The sequence below is a fragment of the Hakea prostrata genome, chromosome 3 (genome assembly GCF_041222555.1).
Source record: "Hakea prostrata isolate BN-2017 chromosome 3, UWA_Hpros_2, whole genome shotgun sequence".
Taxonomy (NCBI): Eukaryota; Viridiplantae; Streptophyta; class Magnoliopsida; order Proteales; family Proteaceae; genus Hakea; species Hakea prostrata.
Window position 1 is genome coordinate 65,144,239 of NC_142602.1, and position 17,542 is coordinate 65,161,780.

The window sequence follows — 17,542 nt, forward strand, 5'->3', positions numbered from 1 at the left end:
CTTCTTTACCAACTGCAGGATCTACATTGCATTTTAGCCACCCTTCCGTTGGTCTTTTCCACTTTGCCTTTCTTCTAACACTTCGTGATAATGATTGTGGATTATTTTCCTGGGTCCAAACTGCCTCCACATGTGAGTAGTATTCTTTTATCATTTCCACCCCTCCTCCTGGTCGAGTGAAGTCTTCTTCATGAGTATCACGATTTCTCCAACCCCACAGTAGATATAGTGTGATGGTGAAATTGGCTGACCATCCTTTTTGTTGTTGTGATAGATTTCCACAAATGTTTAGGTAAAGCCAATCACGACGATCACAATTGAAGAACTGTCCTTGTTGATTTATTGGGATTAATCGTTTCCATACTCCACTCGCATATGGCAATCTCTAAACACATGTAGACTAGTTTCGGCTTCATGAAGACAGAAGTTACAGAATGAGTGGCTCATGAGTCCCATTTTCCACTTCCTATCATTAGTTAGCAGCCTGTTCAGACTTAGAACCCACATGAAACAAGAGATTCTTTACAGCACCTTTAACTTCCAAATGGCTTCCCAATACCTGTTATCAAAAGAAATGTCCACACCAAGACTATTGGAATCTTCTAACACTTCATATGCAGATTTTATTGTAAAACATCCATTCTATGATGGACTCCATAGCCATACATCCTTTCCTCCGCCTGTACTTGGCGGTGGCATGCTTCAATTTTAATGCAACAGTCAGAAGGTAATATATTTTCAAAATTTTCCTTTCTCCAACCTCCATTTTCATCCACATATGATGATATTTTTTCCTTACTCATTCCACTGGGTATATCATATATAGCTTTTGACTTAAGGTTCTGCCCCACCTCCAGCCAATTATCTTCCCAGAAAAAAGCTGAAGTTCCATCGCCAACATCAACTTTGCTATTGCTCAGCACTTTGGGAGCTACAGTACAGATTGCTTTCCAGATGGGAGAGTCACTCGGACTAGCTTTGAATTTCTCTTTTCTTCTACTGGTTCCATATTTTGCCTGCAAAACTGATTTCCAGATAGTATTATAATTTAAGAACCTCCAAGCAAGCTTCATCTAGAAAGCTTAATTCACCTTAACGAGATTTCTAAAGCCCAATCCACCTATCTCTTTTGATTTGCAAATAGTGTCCCACCCAATGAGATGAGATGGCCTTTTGTTTTGAGTATCACCCCATAAAAAACCTCTAGCTGATTTTTCAACATCTTGAAGTATTCCTTTTGGTAAGGGTCCTGACTGCATAGAGTAAACTAGAATAGCCATAATAACTGATTTAGCAAGGGTTATTCTGCCAGCCAAAGAAAGTGAATTAACCTTCCAATTCGACAGTCTACTCTTCACTTTAGCTAAAATATGGTGGTCATTTTCCTTCTTAACCCGTCCATTCCAAATTTGGGTTCCTAGATATTTACCAATTTCTTTTGTTTCAGTGAACTTGCTGACATGGGTGATGTCTCTAGCTTGATTGCGACTGACATTTCTAGAAAAGAAAATTCTGGTTTTCGAAGTACTGACCTTGCTACCAGAAGCCATACAAAAATTGTTGAGACAATCATTGATTGTTGCTACCTGTTCAATCGTGGCTTCGGCAAAAAGAAGTACATCATCTGCAAACATTAGATGAGAAATGCATGGCCCGGTCCTCCCAATTTTGATAGGTTTCCATCGCCCATCACTTACAGCATCTTGTATACAATGTGATAACCTTTCTATGCACATCACAAAAATATAGGGTGACAAAGGATCTCCTTTCCGAATGCCCCTAGTGGGTTGGAAAAAAGTTGTATCTTCCCCATTCCAAAGAACACCAACAGGTGCTGTGGTTATACACTTCATAATCACATCAATCAAACTACTCGGAAGATTGGCAAGTGTGAGGGTTTCTTGTATGAAGCTCCACCTAATCCGATCATAAGCATTCTCAAGATCAATCTTGGTGGCCATAGTGAGTTGTTTGTTGGATTTCTTGCGCATAGTATGAAATATTTATTGTGCAGTAATGATATTTTCCTGTATATGTCTCCCTTGAACGAAGCTGGCCTGATTTGGAGATATGAGGCATGGCATATACTCTTTTAATCTAGCACTAATAACCTTAGTAATTATTTTCATGCTCACGTTACACAGAGAAATTGGTCTGAATTGAGAAATTAACTCAGGTTTGTCCACTTTAGGGATGAGGGCTAGATATGTTTCATTCAATTTTGTTTTTTTTTTTTTGGGGCAAAAAATTCTTCCGCCCTTAAATATCCTCGTGATGACTTGCAAAACGAAAGCGTCAGATGTGGCCCGACCGCTGGGGTCGGGAGTCCACCTCTGAAGGCTAAGTCAGTTGATGAACTTAATCACAAACGGCTCTGCTAGAAGCACAGAGCTAAGGAATGAAGAACTGGGAAAGGTGATCTAGATAGCAGATCGCTGATAGTTTTGGTCTATCAGTATGTATCTGAACCTGAGTCTCAGACAGTATTCTTTTTCGATCCCCTCACCTTGTATGGTAGTGAGGTTTATATAGAGCGTACCTTCGAATCTCCTTCGTTGGATGCACTTGAGCCTTCTTCGGGTAGTCGTTGGATCTTAACTGTTAGATCCGTTGAGCAATAGACTTCTACTAGTTTGGACTAGTAGAGGACTCCCCGAGATAACCTTTAGGTTATGTGATGGTTATCCCTTCGGTAATGATTATCCGCAGCCGTCAATTCGAGTCCGCCATCATTAGGGTAATTACCCTAATCCATAAGTAGGATTAGGGCACGCTTGCAGCCGAATAAGCTTTCTTCTTCAGCAAGCCATCTTCTAGATCCGGTTCGCTCGGGAGAGAGTCGGTTCTCTCCGTCTCGACCGGGGTCGAGGGTCGGACCAGGTATGAACCCGGTCTGATCATAATCTCTCCGTATCACGAGCCCCCCAGACCAAGCGTTCGGTCGATCCCGAGGGCTTGGTTTTTAACTGGGTTCATCGTCAGGTGATAATCTCTTCGTGCTTCATTAAATGTCATATCACATTTAATGCGGTGGTCACTTTTCCTCGAGCTGCCAGAGTGTAAGGCCACATATCTCCTTGCAGTTGATCTGTCGTGGCTCACGTCATCCAAGCGACGGTTTTCGAACGCCTATTTTGGATTCTTGAGTTCAAACTTTCAAAACGTCTTTCAATCTTGATCGTTGATTTTGAATCAATCTCGATCGTTCGATTCCCGAACACTCGTAGGGGAGTTTTAAAAGCGGTTCGTTGTCTTCGTAGGTTTCATTCTTCTTGTCTGGAATTTGAACCTTTGTTGTCTGCTTCGCGCCTTCTTGCTCTCAAGCTTCCACCTCACTGAATCAGTAAGTTTACTGGTCTTTTTCTTTTTGTAGTTTATCAAAACAAGTAATGGCGGACGATAGGGCTTCTCCGGTACCCAAGTGTTGGTAATAGCAAGGAGGCTTTTGCTTCTCCCGCTCCCGAACAGTCGGATAGTGATAACAAAACCCTAACTGTCCTCTGGCTCGAGTTTGCTAAAGTTTCTCAAAAAGGTTTAGAAAGAAAAACCGAAACTTCTCCTATCCTTCTCGAGTCTGGATCTTCCAAGATTGTCGAGTCTTCTAGGCAGCCTCAAACTTCTGGGTCCGATGGTGGACCTGGCTCTGTTCCCTCCATTTATAATGAGGAAACCCTTCTTTCAGCTATCCAAGATTTTGATTTTCCTTCCTCTTATCAGATTAGGGCTCCCCACCCTGATGAGAGGGTTGATTCAACCCTTTTGGGTGAATTTTCTCTGTATATAGATGCACTGGAAGGCGGGGTTCGCTTTCCCTTTTTTAATCCTTTGTTCTCCGCAGTTCTAAATCATTGGAACATTTGTCCCGGAATGCTCCTCCCCAATAGCTGGCGTCTCATCGTCGGCTTCTTGGGTTTGTGTTTTGAACTTGGCATTACGCCATCTCTTTCTCTCTTTGTACATTTTCATGTTCTTTCTATCTCCCATCCTCCCGGATGGGTTTTTCCCGTCCAAACGCAATAAGGCTGAACTTGATTGGAGGGGCAGCATCCTTGTCAAAGGAACTTGCCCTTCTAACCACAAAAGATGGCGCGAACGATACTTTTTCTGTCGAGCGCCTCCATTAGATCTTAACTTCCCAACCGCCTGGAGGAGGTGTACTTCTTCTTCCGAGAATAACCGAGGTCTTCTCTTATCCAGAGAAGACGAGGCGGCCGTCAGGAAGATCAAATCCATTCCATGGTATCAAGAGATACATAGACTTGAAGTGGAGTATAACTCCATCCTTCAGTACTAGGGCTTGGCTCATTGTGAGCTTCTAACCACCATCCTTTAATTTTACTGAAGTGATATGTCTTTAATTCCGACTCTTGTCATTCTTCTTTGCAAGGCCCCAAGAATGAACCCCGAGAGCCTGCGGGTGAAGGCCGCTAGGGCCGTTGTGACAGCCGAGCAACGATCACCCGTAGCCTTGACCGTAGATCAAGAGGCTTCTGTTCCCTCTCCCGACCCCTCTTATAGGGGTATCAGGAATATCAGGCCCGTGGCTGATGTTTCGGGTAAAGGGAAAAAACCGATGGTGGAGAGGTCAAATATCTCTTCCTCCGCCCGAACCAAAAGGAGGCATGACACAATTGATGCTTCCTCCAATAAAAAATCCAAAGCTTCAACGGATTGTGAGGAGGTCTTCACCCCCGTGGGACCCCGAAGCCGACCGACAGGTGACTCCCGGATCCCGAGAAAGCCGCGCAATGGAGCTCCCTCGCCTTGCTCCTTCGATCGCCAGAATTTGAAGCCCCGGATGACACCTCCCTTGTTAGTCAATCTACAAGGTACCGGTCTTCTTGCTTACTTATTTTTTCATAATTTCTTATGACTTCTTCTCGATATTTTCCACCTTCCCAGAATGCCGTGTTGAGCTTTTATCAACACATGGAAGCATTGAGCCGGGTTGGTCGCACCAGCTCCTTGCCGCAAACCCGTGAAGAGAATTTGGCCAAGGCCAATTTTGAAATAGACCAGCTGACTGCAGCTGCTGTGGAGCTGTAGAAAAAGAATGAGGAAGAAGTGATCTCCCTCAAGGAGGCCCTCGAAGCTTCGAAGATTCGTGCCGCCGCCGCCGAGCGCGAGGCCAGGAAGCAAAAAGCAGCTGCCACGTTGTTTGGTGATAGGCTTGAATTCAAAAGTAGGGAGCTCGAAGAACATCCGAAGTTGGCGATCCCTAGCAAGCCCGAGCATATAAAGCCGTAGCTTCGGAAGGAGTGTGTTCGGAAATACCCGAACAAAGATACCTTTCTCCGAGCTGCTAGGTATCTACAACATTCAAGCTTATCGCTTGGGGGCGTAACGACGTTTGGGAGCGAATTCTCGGATCAATCCCTACCTTCGACATCGCTCCCTTTTGTGAGGTGTGCCACAAAGAGGTCTTCGGGAAAGTTGGTATGGATCTCCTGGACCGGGCTCGGAAGAAGATGATCCTTTTCCAGCTGACCCTCAATATGAGGCATACCCGGCCGACGAGCCGGCACTTCCAGAGGAGAAATCACAAGCCGAGTCTCAAGTTGCTACTGTAGAGGACTCAGCCGATGCCATTCTTGAGGAAGGCTCTTCTCAAGATCCTGAGAAAAGTCCTCCCGAACAGGGTCCCTCGGGCAACAATGAAGAAGAGGCTTAGGGAGTTATCTTTTATTGTAAAGATTTACCCTCTTATTAATGAATAGACATTTCTTTTTCATGTTGGCCTTTACATTTCCCCGTCTCCTGCCGAAATCTTGCCTTGAATATCAAAGTATAAATGATAAAACTTATCACTTAACTTTACATTCCTCGCCAAATAATAATCTTGTAGAAATATTGTGAAGATGCGTTTCGGAAAGATGCATTAATCTTCCCCACTACTTCATTTATTGCAAAGTCCGCACGTTTCCCTTCTCGCGAAGTTCAAACGTTTTCTTGCTTTTGTATACCATTCACTCGTTTCCAATGAATCGGAAATACATCCATTATTTTAATGGCGGTGCGACGATTGGAGGTATCTCTGCATCAGGTGCTCGTTTCCACATGTTTCCATGTGGCATCCCTCCGACCGTTGATCTTGCTTTCTGCGATTTCGAAGCGTCATTTTGATCTAGGTCGTCGGTTGTCCTTAGCCTTCAACCGTCGTCTTAGTACCTGAGGCTATTTAAAGCCTTCGTGGGTACCCTCCATCTATCGTGCTATCTGCAAGTTAGATTTGCTAAAGTGCTAAAGTGACCTTTCGTCCTTCGGCCTGCTTCCGTATTCCTCGTACTCCAACAATAGCTCTATCAAATTCTGAACAAGTGAGTTTCTTGATTACTCATCTCTTTCCCCACTTCCCCCCTGAGTAAACTGCACAGTAGTTATACTTGGGGTTTAGTTATTTGGTTTTGTCGGAAGTGATAAAAAACTAGGGTTTTCCCTCTTGTTGTCATCGTTTTATTTCTGTACTGATACGGCTTGTTTGTTTGCATAGTGGCTCCCAAGATCAACCCGAACTTTATCAGAGCAAAATCTTGCAACAAAATCGTTCCGTCGGTGGTGGTTGGGGCTAGTGAGGTGGTTTCAGCTAGTGAATCCTCCAAGCGTAAGGCGATTGCTGCCGGTGAATCTTCAAGTCAGATTCCCACAGTTTCTATTGATGCCGTCCCTGCGCCTCCTTTGCCCGAAGTGATCGCTCGTCTTTCCCAGGAAGATCTTGATCACTTCGTTGCCGATGGTGCCGCCGACGCCCCCGCCGGTGAGATCATGGTGCACCCTCGAAAGAGACTCTTCGGGCATCTGAGGCAACTATGTTGGCGTCTGATGAAGGGTTGGTCCCAGCAGGTGCTGCTCCTATTTCCCATTCTAATGCTTGTTTGGCATCCTCCTCCTCTCCTTCCGAGTCGAAGGATTTTGCCACTAGGAAGCGCCGTCAGTTGACAAGTGATGCAGCTCATCCTTCTCTTGGTGTAGCTCATCCTTCTCATCCTTCGCCTGAATTAGTGTCAAACGAGTTTGACAGAGTGTTGGAATGGTGTACCGCTGCTCGAATGACTTCCGAGAGCGTAGTTCTTTCCAAACTTCCGATGAAGTCTTTACGAAGTCACTGGTGATGTAAGTCTTTCTTCATTATCCTCTGATTCTGAAAAATTACTCTTCTGCTCCTTCTTAACTCGGAAGTTGTTTGCAGGAGTCTTGCTGGTAACTTCCACAACCAAGTGGAAGCAGCTTTCTAGGCTCGAGAGGTTGAGCAATGAAGTTTCCAGGCTTCGGGAAATCTCTCGAAGCTAAAGATGTTGAGATTGCTCGCCTTCGGAATCTAGCTTGGGAGGTGGCAGGAGAAAAAAATTCGATGATTGGTCGTCTTCGAGTCGGACTTGGATGATGCCGGGGAGAAGATCCGGCGATCGGAGCGAACAGCTTGAAAGTCGGAGCCAAAGGATCTTAAATGTTACCCGAAAGGCAAGCCGTCGTTCTTTTGCCCGAATCCCTTCCAACCGATGTTCGCAGAGCTGCGTCTTCAAGTATTTACACAAGAAGCCCTTTGTTGATATGCTGAATGCTTATAACTTGCAAAGCGCATCGGGATGGTGAGAGCGAAGTATGGGAATCAATATTAAGGAAGGATCCTCATTTTGATACGACTCCCTACTGGTCGTTTTGCCATCCCGAAGTATTTACCGACCCGGGGTATTCCTCCTCCCGACTGGACCAAGGATAAGATTGATCCTCCACCTTCCGATCCGGATATTATGCATTATCCGGAAGATTCTCCCGTTTATTCTCCCCCGGAAGATGTCAATTATAACGAGCTTGTCCCGAATGCGAGTTTGGTCGAGGACCATACTTCTCCCGGGATAAGCCGGACAAAGAGTATGAAATTGCGGAGGATTTTATGCATACCGAAATATTTTTTGTAATCCTCATTTCTTCTCTTCTTTTCCTTGAATCCACACCAATGGTTGACTCATATGTTTGTTCTAGCAAAGTCGCCGTCGATCTTGTATAACTTCTTAACAACCACCTATGATGACTTTCTTTTTTGACCGAAGATTGTATCCAGCTCTTGTAATTGTTTTGATACTGGCCTCTTTGGATCTTTTGAAGAAATAAGAAATTAACTTTATCTTGAACTTTGCTAGCCACTTGAATCGCTGTTGCATTAGGTCTTAGTTGTTTGAAACAATGCCTTTACTTAAGGATTTCCGGAGAAATACAATAAGTCCGGAGAAGGAACTCACTGGGTGTTTAAACCGATGCCTTTACTTAAGGATTTCCGGAGAAATACAATAAGTCTGAGAAGGAACTCACTCGGGTTTTAAACCGATGCCTTTACTTAAGGATAATTCAAAAATTCAATAAGTCTTGAAGGAACTTACTCGGGTTTCAAACCGACGCCTTGCAAAAGGAACTCACTCGGATTTTCATCCGATGCCTCGACTTAAGAAAGTCCGAAAAATTTCCATAAGTGTTGAAGGACCCACACGAATTTTCATCCGATGCCTTATAGTTGGATCTTGTTCTTGAATGTGGTGTATGATGCCCCCCAATCAAAAGATAGTTTGTTGAAAGCCAAAAATTGCATTGATTGAGTTGAAAATGATTACATCGCGAACAAAATTGAAATCATCATCAAGGATAAAACTGTTTGAGATGCCTAGCATTCCACGAACGATCCAACTCTTTTCGGGTGTTGATGTTCTTCAGCCCGTAAGCTCCTCGAACCGACCGGTTTCACAACCATATAAGGTCCTTCCCGGAAGGGTCCAATTTTCTTTGGTGACGCTGGTCGGAAGCTAGGGTGTTTCTCAACACCAAATCTCCGGCTAAGTACCGACGATTCTTCACTCGAGTATTATAATGAGACGCTATCCTTCTTTGATAATGTTGAGTTCGTGCTATTGCCTTTGCCCGAACTTCGTCCAACAAATCAAGACTATCAAGCAGTCCTTGTTCATTTGCTTTTTCCTCGAACTCACGATCCCGTAATGTCCCCGCCATTATCTCCACTGGTGCTAATGCTTCGGATCCATATGCCAACCTGAATGGAGTTTCTCCTGTGGGTGTTCGAACCGTAGTTCTATAAGCCCACAAGACATTATGAAGTTCTTCGACCCAAGAAGCTTTGTCGCCTTCGAGTCTTCTCTTTATTCCTACCAGTAGCGTTCGGTTAGTAACCTCTACCTGTCCATTGCTTTGGGGGTATGCCACCGAGGACATACGATGCTCGATCATATATGTTCCACAAAATTGCTCAAATTGTGGACAATCGAACCGAGTACCATGGTCGGTGACGATAATCTTTGGAATCCCAAAGCGATATATGATTGATTCAAGCACGGATTTCTCCACTTTTTTCTCAAGCAATTGCCGCCACCGCACCGCTTCTACCCATTTTGTGAAGTAATCAATTGCTACTATCGATATTCCCGTCCGCTCGATGCCTTGGTGAATTTGGCCATGATATCAATTCCCCACATCGCAAAGGGAATGGGATTTAGAATTGAAGTCATAGTTTCCGCCGGGCGCTTTGAAACTGTAGCATGAATTTGACAGTTACCACATCGACGAACGTATTCCATAGCAGCCTCTTGGACCTTAGGCCAATATAACCCAAGTCTCAGAATTTTGTGAGCCAGGGCTCGTCCACCCATGTGAGCTCCACAAATTCCTTCATGAACCTCAGCCAAAGCTGATTTTGCTCCTTCGGGGCCTATACATCTCATAAGGGGTCCAAAGCATAAGATCTTTTGTATAGTCTCCCATTCTGAATGACAAATCTAGCTGATCGAATCTTGATCAACCTTGCTTCTATTGGATCCTCAGGTAATTTGTCATCCCTTAGATACTCGATTATCGGATCCATCCAGCAACGTTCTGCTTCAATATAAGAAATTTCTTTCTCATGATAACTTGGAAAAGTTATCTCTTCAATGTAGACCGAAAGGTCTAGATTCTTTTCTTTGGCATTGGCTAGTCGGGATAGCTCATCTCGCCACTGAATTTTCATTCCTCGAAATCCGAGATATCTTCAAATTCCGAAATTGGTTTTGAAATGCCCGCACTATCTCTTGATATTTCGCAAGCGTGGTTCTTTAATACCATACTCCCCCTGGACTTGGTTGACTATAAGTTGAGAGTCACTATAAATAGTAACATCTGCAATAGATAATGCTTTTGACAACCGAAGTCCTGCTATTAGAGCCTCATATTTTGCTTCGTTATTACTTGCTTCAAATGCAAATCTCAAAGCATATCGAATAATAAATCCTGCTGGACTTTTTAATAGAATTCCAGCTCTGCTCCATCTTTATTACTCGAACCATCCACATATACCTCCCAAGTGGTTGGTATAATGGGATCCTCAATGGTGGGTTCCACCGGTGCAATGAGTTTCTACTACAAAGTCGGCTAATGCCCGAGCCTTGATTGCAGTTCTGGGCTTAAAGCTCACTTGGAACTCGCTGAGTTCAACCGACCAGGACACCATCCTTCCAGACAAATCAAGTTTGTTAAGAACTTTACTAAGAGGAAAAGTTGTAAATACCTCAATTGGATGAGCTTGAAAATATGGCCTTAGCTTCCTGGCGGCCATCATGAGAGCCGTGAGCACGCTTCTCAATCTGTGAATATCTTGTCTCCGCATCTAGCAACACGTGGCTTACATAGTAAATCGACCACTGTTTTTTATCTTTTTCACGAACAAGTACCGCACCGACCGCTGAAAGGGACGTCGCTAGATATAGCTGTAATATTTCCCCCTTCTCTGATCTGGACAGGATCGGTGGTTGTCCAAGTGCTTCTTTTAATTCCTCGAAAGCTTTCTAGCACTCTTCAATCCATTTCGCTTCCTTACTGCCCTTCAGGTCTTTAAGTGCCTTGAAGAAAGGCAAACATTTTTCTCCGCACTTGGAGATGAATCGATTTAAAGCAAAGAATCTCCCCGTTAAACACCGCACATCCCGAACAGTTTTGGGAGCCTCCATATCAATCGAGCTTGTATTTTGGCAGATTAGCCTCAATTCCCCTCTCGTGGTACCATGAAGCCCAAAAATTTGCCCGAGGAGACTCCAAAGGCACACTTTTCTCGATTTAGCTTCATTTGATATTTCCGCAAAGATCTGAGAATACCTCGCTCAAATCCGTAATATGATTTGCTTTTGTAAAGCTTTTCACTAGCATGTCGTCAACATAAGCTTCAACATTCTTTCCTATCAGCTCTTTGAAAATCTTGTTGACGGTCCTCTCGATATGTTGCTCCCGCATTCTTCAGGCCAAAAGGCATGACCTTGTAATAATAGCTTTCACGATCAGTCATGAAAGCCGTATACTTCTCATCCTCCTTATTCATAAGGATCCGATTATACCTCGAATAGGCATCCATGAAACTTAAAGTTTCATATCCTGTAGTCGCATCTATCAAGAGGTCAATTCGAGGCAACGGGTAGCAATCTTTTGGGCAAGCTTTGTTAAGATCTGTGTAGTCTGTACACATCCTCCACTTCCCATTCGCCTTTTTTACCATTACCACGTTGGCCAACCAAGTTGGGCACTCAATTGGTTCTATGAAACCAGAATTCTTAAGTTTTTCAACTTCGCTTCGAACGGCTTCATATTTTTCAATGGAGAAATTTCTTCTTTTCTCGTATCACTTGGTTTCGCCTTAGGATCTATCCGAGTTTGTGCTCCGCAATGGCCCTATCGATTCCGGGCATGTCCTCAGCAGAGACCATGCAAATACATCTTTATTCTATTGAAGAAATAACTTCAACTCATCTTTAAATTCTTCCAGCTGTTCAGACCCGATATAAGTAATCTTTTTCTCATCCTCGATACATAGCTGGATTTGTTCCAGCTTCTCCACTGGTTCGGGTCTTTGCATCTCTGTCTCTTCCCGATCATCTCAAACTTCTATAGGCAGGGCAGTTACCTTCCTCGGGCCCTCCTTGTCTTTTAAATAGGCAACGTAACACCGCCGAGAGATCTTCCGGTCGGAGGAGACTTGACCAATTCCCATATCGGTCGGGAATTTTATCTTCGTGTGCTTTGTCGAAACAATAGCACCTATCTTGGATAAAGATGGTCGCCCGAGGATCATATTATAAGCTGGCAGTTCCCGAACCACCAAAAAATTGATTCGGACGGTTGTTTCCTTAGGAAAACTTCCAATGGATAAATCCAATCGGACCGATCCTTCCGCCACCGCAGATGACCCCCGCAAAACCATATAGATGTGTGGATGAAGGTTTCATCAAGTCCCGATCCACCTTCAATTTTTGATACACTTCGTAAGAAATTAGGTCACCGCAGACCTGTATCAATCAAAACTCTATGCACTTCCCGTCGTGCAATCTCTACCTTGATGACTATAGCATCATCATGAGGTAAACAAACATCTCTTTCGTCCTCCTCGCTAAAGGTGATAGAATCTTCACCATTCAGCTTCTTCCGCTTATGCGTCTCTCCGGTTCCAACAAATTTGGATTTTGTTTTCGAGACTCGGAGTGATTATGGCTCTGGTCCCCCGAAGATGGTAAGGGTTGGTGACCGAGTAGCTTCAATCACCTCCTTGCCCTTCTTAGACTTCGGGGCCTCCCTTGATCGTTCTGAACTAACCGAACGGTCCCTTTTAGGAGCAGCCGCACGTGGCTCACGTGGCTCCTCCCTTCTTCTCGCTAACGAAACCGGACAGATGTCCCCGAGATATTAATCTCTCAATATCTCGCCTTCGTATGACGACACTCATTAGTATAATGACCATAGTCCTTGTGGAATCGGCAATACTTTTCTCGATCCTGCGTTGCTCTCCCGGTTTCAAAAGAATTTTAGGCGGCCACTTTAAAATATTTTTTTCTTTTGAGGATATTTAAAATATCAGCCCGAGGAGCATTCAATGGAGTGTACTCACTTTTACCAGGGGACCTTTGGCGCCAAGCCTGAGATTTTCCAACCCGATCACGGACATTTTTCTTTGGCTTCGCTTATGCTCGGGGAGCCTTCATTCCTTATTGGAGACTTTATTATCTCCTTGGCGCGCATCTAAAATCTTCATGACTTCAGCCTCGCTTCGGCATCTCTGTACCAACTCAAGATAAGTCGCAGGCATATCCCGTAGTAATAACTCCAGGAGTTTCCGATTAGTGAGTCCCGTGAATAGAGCAGTTTTGGCTACTTGTTCATCCAAATTTTCTATCTCCATCGTCACTTTGTTGAATCTTTTCAGAAACTCTCTGATTGATTCGTTCTTTCCTTGTTTGACAGTAAACAAGGTTTCTTCCGTTTTCTTGGCCTGTATTCCACTCTGGAATCGCCCTATGAATTGGCGCGCCAATTCGTCAAAGTTTACGATCCTTCTAGAGGGGAGGTTCGAAAACCACTTTTGTGCTGCTCCAATGAGAGATGAACCAAAAACCCTGCATAAAATTTCATCAGAATTACCTGAAACTGCCATGGTCTGTTGGTAATAGCCGATGTGAGCTGTTGGATCTCCGGAGCCATCGAATGTTGAAAAGGTAGGCAAATGGAAGTTACGGGGAAACTGATATCCCGCAATTGGCTCGGCAAAGGGAGTCTTCCGAATGACCGAGTAAATATCCTCGCTTATTCTTCCCTTAGCCAACCGCCCTAATTTCTCATTGATGTTGGCCAATTCCTGACCAATCTGGGTCGGGTGATCTTCAGCAATATGATCACGACCTCGACTAACACGATCATCCCGTGCTACTCGATCATCACGAACAGCCCGTCCTTCCCGAGCATTCCGCTCATCGCGAACTGCTCGATCATCACGAACGGTTCTTCTGACAGTGGGTGAGTGAGTTCTTACCCCTGTATCCAACCTTGTATTGGAATCAGTTGTACTCTCTTGCAGTCTGTCGAACCGATCGTCTCGCCTCAGTTGATCATCAATCCTCCTAAGTCCTCGGTGTCCTTCACGAAAATTCTGATCGATATTCCGGTCTTCAGCCAATCTCTGATCACGTGGCAATGCACGTCTCCCTAAATCGCGTTGATCAAGTTCTTGTGGTAAAACCACTCGTCTGGTGAGCATGCGGAGTGCTTGGCTCACCTCCAAGAGTTGAATCTTTACCTGATCCAATTGATCTTGGAGTGTATCAGGAGGAGGATTACGTCCTCCCTGGCCACCATCTACCTCGATAGGATTTTGGCTTTCCTGGGGAATATCTGGATTATTCACTCCAGGGATCTGAACACCGGAATTGCGTTGTGCAGCGGCTGCTGATCTAGTCACCATGGCTTTTCAAGTTGTTTCCCACAGACGGCGCCAATTGATGCGTCCAAAATCTGCTCAGCCCTTAAATATCCTTGTGATGACCTGCAAAACGAAAGCGTCAGATGTGGCCCAACCGCTGGGGTCGGGAGTCCACCTCCGAAGGCTAAGTCAGTTGATGAACTTAATCACAAACGGCTCTGCTAGAAGCACAGAGCTAAGGAATGAAGAACTGGGAAAGGTGATCTAGATAGTGGATCGCTGATAGTTTTGGTCTATCAGTATGTATCTGAACCTGAGTCTCAGATAGTATTCTTTTTCGATCCCCTCACCTTGTATGGTAGTGAGGTTTATATAGAGCGTACCTTCGAATCTCCTTCGTTGGATGCACTTGAGCCTTCTTCGGGTAGTCGTTGGATCTTAACTGTTAGATCCGTTGAGCAATAGACTTCTACTAGTTTGGACTAGTAGAGGACTCCTGAGATAACCTTTAGGTTATGTGATGGTTATCCGTTTGGTAATGATTATCCGTAGCCGTCAATTCGAGTCTGCCATCATTAAGGTAATTACCCTAATCCATAAGTAGGATTAGGGCACGCTTTCAGCCAAATAAGCTTTCTTCTTCAGCAAGCCATCTTCTAGATCCGGTTCGCTCGGGAGCGAGTCGGTTCTCTCCGTCTCGACCGAGGTCGAGGGTCGGACCAGGTATGAACCCGGTCTGATCATAATCTCTCCGTATCACTATTTTTCCTTCAAAAGCCTCTTTCACCATCCTAGTGACTGCTTGCCCTACCACTTCCCAAGATTTTTGGTAGAAGGCAGCTTGGAATCCATCAGGACTAGGTGCCTTCCATGGACTAATCGTTCTAACCGTCTTGTAGACCTCATCTTCATCAACCATTTTCCGAAGTGACAATAACCAATCATGATTTAATGTAGGAAAACAATAAAGGGAGTGAAGTACCTGGCTATTTGATTGCTCCTCAGAAAATAGAGTTTTATAAAATCCAGTGACATTTGCCTGTAGCTCAGCTGGATCGCGAATCCATTCACCTTCATCAGATTTTAGTTCTTCAATCTTATTCCGCCGTCTTCTGATGATGGTTGAAGTGTGAAAATATTTTGTGTTTCTGTCTTCATGTAACATCCACATTTTTCTAGCTTTTTGTGCCCACATAATCTCCTCTCTATCAAGAAGATTTTCCAATTCAGCTCGCAGTTCTTTTTCAAGTTTCTTGAGGAAAGGGTTAAGTAATCCATCTGCTAGTCGTTTCTGAATACCCCCTAGCCGAGCATGCAGTCTTTTCTTTGCCACATTAATACTCCCAAAATTGTTATAGTTCCAAGTAACCAAATGATTCTGTAAAAAGTGAAGGGCTTTTGGAATCTCTTTATTGCTTTCCCATCCATCTGCAATTACTTTAGGAAAATCTCTATGAGTCATCCACATAGCTTCAAACCGAAACACTTTCTTTTTCCTTTTTTGAACTATAGGCTACAAATCAATGACTAGTGGGTGGTGATCAAATTTAATTCTAGGCACAACCCGAACTACAACATCAGGATAAAGTACTCTCCAATCAGCATTGCACATACCTCTATCGAGTCTTCTATACGTTCTCTTGTAACCCTCCCATTTAGGTCCACGCCACGTGAATTTTGGTCCCACTGCTCCCATATCAATAAGATTACACATGTTAATATATTTGCTGAAATTCTCACATCTTTTAATCTGAACTGCTGCTCCTCCCTTTACCTCTGATTCGTCTAGGACATCATTCAAATCTCCAGCTAAAAGCCATGGTAGTTTAAACTGATCAGCTGCAGTTGCCAATTCTTCCCAACAAAATCGTCTATTGCCTTCCTGTGGACTAGCATATACAACAGCAAAAATCCAAGGAATATTATGTTTATCCATAATTTCGAACAAAAGGAATTGGGGGTGTTCACGAAGTAACTTCACCTTCAATTCACTGTTTAAAAAAATGCACCAAATTCCCCCTACTAGACCTATTGCATCACTCGCTGGCTCCTCTCAAGTCCAGCAGAAAACTATCATTAAAAATCAATTATTTCGGGTAATCTCCCCATTTATCATCATCTCTTCCCTAGTAGCGGAATTATCTCCACTACTCTTTTCACATAAATCATCCATCCTTTGATCCTTCAAGCATGGTTCTTGGCAATGATCCGGTGGCTTCCCATGGTCCCTTAATATATTTGTTTTCCTTCCTTCCTGACTCCGCTCTAAGGCAAAATTGGTTAGTGTTGAATTTTGAATATTCGGATTTCGATTTTCTTGATTTGAAGGAGCTACCACTGGATTATTGCTTATCACTTGATCATTGCTGTCCTCATTTCCAATCCTGAATTTTGCATTCGCTAAAACTTCTGGTATCCTATAGGGGTGCTGTGTTTGAGGCTCTGTAATTTCTTTTTCTGGCACATGTCTCTCAAATTGATTACCATCCAATACCACATTATAATCCTTATTGTTTTGGCTTCTAATCTTCACATGTCTGTCTTGATTCAAAGAATTTAGTTGTTGAGATGAGGCCACATCAACTTCCTTAACTACATTAGGATTTTCTCCCAATATATCTTGGTTATTCTCCGTACTAAGGGCCATGAATCTTGATCCAGATACCACTCTTCTAACCGAGTTTCCACCTGCCACAAAATTCTCTACCCTTCTATCACTCCCACCGGCTTCCCCTCCTCCCATCATTTTCCTCTTGTAACGTGGTTTTTGGGCGATCATCCATGGTCCATAAGTATCAAGAGGAGGGAGATTGTTTCTACCTGTAGCATTGATCAGCTCTACTTGGGCTTCCTCTCCTTCATTAGTAGTAGGTTCTATTATATCCTCATTTCTTGTAGATGGACACTGATCTTGATTATGACCAAACTTCCCGCACTTGAAGCACAACAGATGTAGCGATTCATAGAGGATTTGATGCACTCTTCCTTTCCTCCTGAATCTAGATAATAACGGTTTTTGCAAATCTATCTCCACACAGACCCTTGCAAACCTTCCTCGTGTGGCAGCCTCCGTAGTGGAATCAATTTTAATAACCTTCCTATCCTTCCTGCAAAATTAGATAAGAAGTGTGTATCAAAGTATTCAATTGAAACTCCTGGGAACCGTACTCACACCACTAATTTTCGAACCTCTGCTTCTGCTGGGTTAAAATCAGGTTCCCACTTTCTAATGGAGAGATAATGGTCGCCAACAATCCAAGGACCCGTAGTTAGCACTTTCCTGTAGTCTTCCTGTGCTCCAAATTTTGCAATGAAAAATTCATTCCCTATATC

The 17,542-nt window shown here is 43.9% G+C and overlaps 1 protein-coding gene across 1 annotated transcript; it reads right to left on the reverse strand.

Moving 5' to 3' along the window:
- Positions 1 to 472: 472 nt before the first annotated feature.
- On the reverse strand, positions 473 to 16,145 carry LOC149022773 (uncharacterized). The gene is made up of 5 exons (XM_089147698.1): positions 15,984 to 16,145; positions 15,824 to 15,895; positions 15,192 to 15,722; positions 687 to 1,016; positions 473 to 559 (listed from the first exon to the last, which is right to left on the reverse strand). The coding sequence occupies exons 1-5, from the start codon at positions 16,143 to 16,145 to the stop codon at positions 473 to 475; spliced, it is 1,182 nt and encodes a 393-aa protein (XP_089003824.1).
- Positions 16,146 to 17,542: the final 1,397 nt, after the last annotated feature.

Bases quoted from the DNA above. Each gene is read 5' to 3' on its own strand.
- LOC149022773 (XM_089147698.1), bottom strand. From the start codon at position 16,145: ATGGATAAACATAATATTCCTTGGATTTTTGCTGTTGTATATGCTAGT. The intron at 15,896-15,983 runs GTAAAGGGAGGA...ATATGGGAGCAG, and splicing joins ATGTCCTAGACGAATCAGAG to TGGGACCAAAATTCACGTGG. The intron at 1,017-15,191 runs GTACTTCACTCC...TCAGTTTTGCAG, and splicing joins AGGAGCAATCAAATAGCCAG to GCAAAATATGGAACCAGTAG.